At 44.5% G+C, this 6,203-nt stretch overlaps 1 protein-coding gene across 1 annotated transcript in view; it reads left to right on the forward strand.

The window, feature by feature from the left end:
- The first annotated feature begins 4,640 nt into the window (after positions 1-4,640).
- The window catches only part of MSI2 (musashi RNA binding protein 2), a 382,621-nt gene continuing 381,058 nt past the window's right edge, over positions 4,641-6,203 (forward strand). Inside the window, exons 1-4 of the mRNA XM_026656594.2 lie at positions 4,641-4,744; positions 5,056-5,096; positions 5,465-5,546; positions 6,180-6,201. Coding sequence (XP_026512379.1) covers positions 4,683-4,744; positions 5,056-5,096; positions 5,465-5,546; positions 6,180-6,201 — 207 coding nt within the window. The 5' untranslated portion in view covers positions 4,641-4,682. The remainder of the gene's footprint in view (positions 4,745-5,055; positions 5,097-5,464; positions 5,547-6,179; positions 6,202-6,203) is intronic.

The following is a 6,203-nucleotide window of genomic DNA, read 5'->3' on the forward strand; positions in this document are numbered from 1 at the left end:
ACAGTTATACCGCTCTAAGGGTGATTATGTCAATGTCATAGCTATTCCCATGTGGGAAGGAGAATAAGCTATATACTAAAATAAGGCACTTTTATACTGTTTCAACTCTTAGTGTGAACACGGTTGTACTGATATAATTATGAGTGTAAAAATCATACCCCTTACAGGTGTTCTACCAGCTCTAAAAATGTGTGTAGACCCCGCCATTTATCTGTATTAACCCTGTAACAAGTACACAAGAGCAGGAGGGGAGAGAGGAAAAAATCATGGATTCAAAGATTTTTTAAGGCCAGAAGGGCCCATCTGATCATCTATTCTGACTTCTTGTATCACACAGGCCTTAGAATTTCAGCCCATTATCCCTGTGTTGAGCCCTGTAACTGGAAAAAAATAAGCTTCCTGCAAACAGACAGGAAATTAACGTGACAGTTGTAATAATGTTTGGTGATATTGGAAATACAAATGTCTGTGGCTTTGTCTGAGGGTGCAGCAACATCATGAAGAGATTATGCAAAGTTGTATGCACAAAGGGAAACTGGGAGACTATTCCTTTGTAACTGACGTGGATTACACTTCAGATAATGAGACAGGCAGTTTAAGGGCAGACTCAGGTGCCCAGACCCCATTGACTTTCACTGGGAATTTCATACCTAGTCTTTGGAAAATATCTTCCTTTATTTGATACCTACCATATGAACCGATTAAGAATTTGGACTTGTCACCATGAGCAGTTGGGTTGTGGCTTGGGTATGGCTGTCACTTCAGCAGGGATTGCCTCACCAGCTCCACCAATGGCCCTATAGAGACAATGAACAACATGAGCCTTCTGGGACGTTAGCTGAGGAGCGTCTGGAGATGGAAGGACGGTTGCTGGGAAGAACCCTTCAGGTTCAGTCGACGAGGGGATATCCAACCATTTCAAGGCATTTCCATTCACTGCCCCCTTTTCTTGGAAGAGTGGTTTCAAATGCCACTGAGCAGTACAATGAGTATGGATGTATTTGTCCCTCCTCTATGGCATTCAGGTACCAGAGCAACAAGTGGTGTCACTGTACCATGCCCTGGTGAGAACCCTGACTGACAGGGAGCCAGGCAGCTGCCGGGTGGCACTGGAGATTGGTTTTGGCTTGCTTAGAAAAGGGAGGATGGCTCTTAGCTAGCACTTTGCATTGTGGCTCTTTAGTGCTTTACAAAGGAGGGTACATATCAACATCTGCATTTGACCATTGTGGTTAGCTGAGGCACAGAGAGGCGATGTGATTTTTGCCTGGGGCTATGCAGCAGAGTTGGGAGGAGAACTCAGATTTTCTAACTTCTGGCTCAATTTTCTATCCAGCATAAACCAGGCTTCCTCATTGGACAGTGATTTTCGAGGTCACTAACATCAGGGGATGGTGTTTTGAGTATGGGTTAGGCTAGTGAGTGGACCAGTGGACATGGGCGATTTGGTCTCTAAAATAAAGTGATCATTCAGTTGCGGAGAGACAAGTGCCACCACTCAGCCTACGGTGTGTCCCCTGGCCCACAACAAAACCACTAGCCCTTAGGGGAGTGTAAGGCAGCCTCTGGCAAGGAGACAGAGCAGAGTCATAACTCCTCAACGCCCTGGCCTTAGTGCACCTACCCCTCTGCCAGTTCCATGTGGGACAAAACCCGCAACTGATGAGACAATACAGTAGAAATACCAGGATCCTTTTCTGTCCCCTACATGGTTTTTCCCCACTTAACAGACATTCTAGCTTTTAGAGTTTGTAAAGCACTTTGAAGCTGAAAAACGCTCCTTGCTCCTGTTCCCTTCAAAGGGAATAGGGGCATGCTTAACCATTAGATATGTTGTAGCTGGAAACCTAAATTCAAAAGTGCTGTGGCAGTGCAGGAGAACCAGACAGAAAAAATTACTATCGAGAGAGTGAAACTGACACATCTACTCAAATCACCCAAGCTGGGTAAAACAAGCAGCACAGATGTACACTATATTTTACAAATAATTTGACTTTTGATTCTCTATGATGTTATTGGTAACACAGGTAAGATACTTTTTAAATACACGAGTCCAAATTCTTTTCTTAGTTATGACTGGCTTCATTGGAGTTACTTATGTCTGAGTGCAGAATTTGTCCCAGGATTTTTAGCTTGACAGACAGACTGTCCCTTTTAAAATTTTGCATCATGGTCAAAAAGATTAAAGGGGCAATGTCATCTTGAGAATCATGTTTCTGTCTGGTAATTTCCCTGTGATTATTATGAAGAATATCTAAAATCTGAAAGAGGCTTAGAAAAAAGTATATTTTCCTCTATTGCCCCCTCTTTTCCCCTCCCCTGCTTTACTTTGTGCATTTGACAACTCTGTGTTTGTCAGTTTCTTTGTTTTGCTGATAGTCCATTTCAATTCCTATCTCACACAATGGCAACTTGAAGTTGTTCCTGTCAGCCCTCCTACCCCCCATTTTCCCTTGCTGTAAAGACCCTTAGAAATATCAGCAGGAGAGCAGAAAACCAGTGGTACAAATATATTTTAAGAAAGGAATTTACAATATAAAATTCAGGACATATTGTACCATATAAAGGGTGTTGTATTAGAAGTTGTTTTTTTTTTTAATGAGTCAGTATCACAATACGAAGATTGCTGTATTAAACCCTATCAATGTGAGTTTGGGGTCCTGATACTGCAAAGGCTCATGCTTAAATATACACACTCTTAGTGAGTCAGTAAGACTATTCACAATGTGTAAAGTTAAGCATATTCATGTGTCTTTGCAGGATCAGGGCTTCTGTTTCTTCAGTGAGAAAGCATCTCAAGTACCTCTAAGTGAAACTTGGTGGAAACATTATGCATATTTTTAAAAATAGTTACTAAATAATTGCTAACAACACATCTAAAAATTTGACTACTCACAGGCGTATATTTTCAAACATGTCTTCTGATTTTTGGGATCCTCAGTTATGCTGTGCCCATTTTAAGACAGATTGAGGCACTCAAAATCAATGGACATTTCTGACAACACAGGCCATAGCGACGCAAGCAAAATGCGATCCCATTGGGCACATAGCCTGCATTCATACTACACTGTTCTCACTTTAGGTGGAACTGATTGCTTTAACCTTATATAATTATGATAATAGTTGGCATTTCTAGAACATTTTCCATCTGGGTCTGTCAAAGTGCTTTACAAACAAGTGGGTTTGCCTCAGTAAAGATCTGAATTAGGCTGCACGAGATTCCTTTTGAGGTAGTTGTTGTTATCCCCATCTTCAAGGTAGGAAGCTGAAGCACAGAGAGGTCAAATAGCTTGTCCAAGGTCACACAGTGAGACAGTGGCAGACTAGGGAAAAGAACCCAGACCTCCAGACTTCCAGCCTTGTGATTTAATCACTGGACGATGCTTCCTTTGGATTTGTGAATTCCATGCAGAATCCTGCTGTAAAGAAGTTAGAAACTAGCTCTGCATGTATGTGTGTGTGTATGTAACAGGAAGCCCTGATTCTGCAAACACACATATGCTTAACGTTGGTACCGTGAACAGACTGGGGCCGTGGGTTGCATACACATGTTCAGCACTACGTGTTCTGATTCACATCTTCTCACTTGACAATGAAATCTGATCTATTTTAATAGGTCACAAACTTTTTTTTCTTTTTAAGTAAAGTGTCCCCCTCCTCATCCAATTATTTCCTTCAGGCCAGTAAAATTCTTTGTTAAAGGAGAGAATAGAAAGGGTGATGCTGGGAAGAGCAGAAAGCCCTCATCCACGTCTCCGCCCTCATTTTGGGGGGGGTCTGATCTTGCAGCCGCAAGCAAAACTGGCACTGTAGCAGATGGAGATTTTGACTGAGAACAGACTCCAGCAATAGGCCTTTGGGGAGTAATTTTAAAGCGATGATGATGATGACGTGTTGTTTCTATTTCATTAGCCGTCAGAATCTGGACCCATTGTGCTAGGTGCTGCATGAACTGATACGAAGATAGGACACTTGCTTTGGAAGATCTTACATACAGTAAGCTATTTATAAATCTTATTTCTCATTTGTGTGTGGACTATCCCCTTCTTTTAAAATGGCTCAAACTGGACACCCTTGCATTTTTTGGGGGGGGGGGTGTCACTCTGATTAGCAAAGGCTCCAAGACAGGTTGCTTTAGCTACAAGGTTGTTCTTATTTATTGTAGACTCCAAGACGATGAGCAGCTGCTCCTCCTGTATCCCCCCCCCCCCTTTGCTGGCAGCTGGGCTCCCTGGCATAGATGGACCATGCTACAGCCGAGCGAGGTTAGCAGCCTTCTCTCCAGCCCTGCGAAGAGGCAGCTGAAGGATCCAGGTCACGGTCAAAGAGTGTGTGAGCAGTTTGGGGAGGGGGGGAAGAGGGGCAGTGCTGAGACTGATGACGTCCTCCGAATGGGTTACATTACGTTCTAGAACTCCGCCCCACGTGCGTTCGGGGGAGGGAGGGAAGAGAAGGAGGAGGGAGCAGGAGATGGAGGGAGGAGAGGATGGTAGATGGGGGGGAGGGAAGGAGCTGAGCTAAGCTGATCCCACGTGTGACGGATCTGGCTGCTTCCCCGGCTCCTCTCTCCAGTAATATTCTCTGGTAGGAGAAGAAAAAAAAAAGGGGGGGGGGGGGGGGTGGGGGTTTCTTCAGGGGCTTTCGCTCTGCGCTGCTCAGGATCACTGTGGGTTTTTGCAGACATGGAGGCAGATGGGAGCCAAGCTACCTCTGGAAGCCCAAACGACTCCCAACACGACCCTGGGTAAGTTCCCCACCCCCCCATTCCCACTTGATATGATTTCCTTGGCGGGGGGGGGGGGAGAGGAGAAGAATAAGAGAGAGCCCCGAAGGCAGAGCCATGCCGGTGCCCCCGTGTCCCTGAGTTGCTCACCTTGGGTGGGTTGCACTGAACTGCCCCCCTCCCTCACCCCTCCTCTCCTCCCTTCTTCCCCACCTCCTCTCTTCCCCCCGGCGCGCTCCCTCACTCTCTCTTCCTTTCAGCTTTTGTAAGTTACACGTCAAAATGGCCGATCTGACATCTGTGCTTAACTCTGTTCTGTTTTCTTCTTCCAGTAAAATGTTTATTGGAGGCCTGAGCTGGCAAACCTCACCAGGTAAGGGACAGGGTGTGTGTGTGGGGGGGCCCACCACCCTCACCCCTGGCTGCTTTATTGCTCTTTGTTATCCCAGTGCAGTTACCTCTCCCCGTTGGGGTCCCCCCCCTCCACAACACACACACACACTTCTCCTGAACAAGGTTGTAGATCTGTATTTTTTCCCCCCAAATAGCAAAGCCTTTGTCGAGTCCTCTATTCGACCTTAAATTGTGTGTGCGCGCGCGCCTTTAAAAAGAAATGAAAAACACCCCCCCATCCATCCCACCACAAATTAAAACTCCTTGAGTGATCAGAATTGCATTTGCTTTTATTTCTCTTCTCCCCTCCCTCTTTCTCTCTCTCTCCCTCCCTCTCTCTCTCTACAGATAGCCTTAGAGACTATTTTAGCAAATTTGGAGAAATTAGAGAATGTATGGTCATGAGGGACCCTACCACAAAACGTTCCAGGTAAATCCTCCTCTTTTTAATTTAATTTGTTTTACAATCAAAGTTTTAAAGTTTGTGTGTGTGTGTGTGTGTGTGTGTGTGTGTGTGTGTGTGTTGTCTGTGCAAAAGTACCTAGGAATATGTATATACATTTTTAATTGAAAATGATTTTTTTTATAAACTTTCCCATCCCCTAAACAAAATGCTGAAGACTATTGATTGTGACCTGTTTATATGATTCTCCCCCCCTTTTGCACTGTCATTTTAATTGCCCTTTCATCTTTTGATTAATTGTGGCGTACTCCAAATAGAACACAAATATACCTATTTTTGCTGTGTACTTTGCAGACAGTTGTATTTGTTTTTTAAAGTATCTTTGGTTTCCCCTCTCTCTCTCTAAGACGGTGATCACAACACCCCAGTCCGGTGTGCTCCAGTATAAAACAAAGCATGAAGAGGGGGTTGAAAGGTGAAGGGGAGGTGGGATTGGAGAGACCTAGATTATCTCCTCCCTCCTGAAGCTGAGATGTTTTTCAGGGGGAGTGGGCAGATGGGGGAAGGAAGAAACTGTTCTTTATTTTTATTTTTATTAGGCTTTTTTTGTCTAGCTCTTATGTTCCCTTCCCTCTCTCCTTGTTCTTTGTCTCATTTCAGAGGCTTCGGTTTCGTTACGTTTGC

Source organism: Terrapene carolina, unplaced genomic scaffold (genome assembly GCF_002925995.2).
Source record: "Terrapene carolina triunguis isolate 2854851 unplaced genomic scaffold, T_m_triunguis-2.0 Scaffold231, whole genome shotgun sequence".
Classification (NCBI taxonomy): domain Eukaryota; kingdom Metazoa; phylum Chordata; order Testudines; family Emydidae; genus Terrapene; species Terrapene triunguis.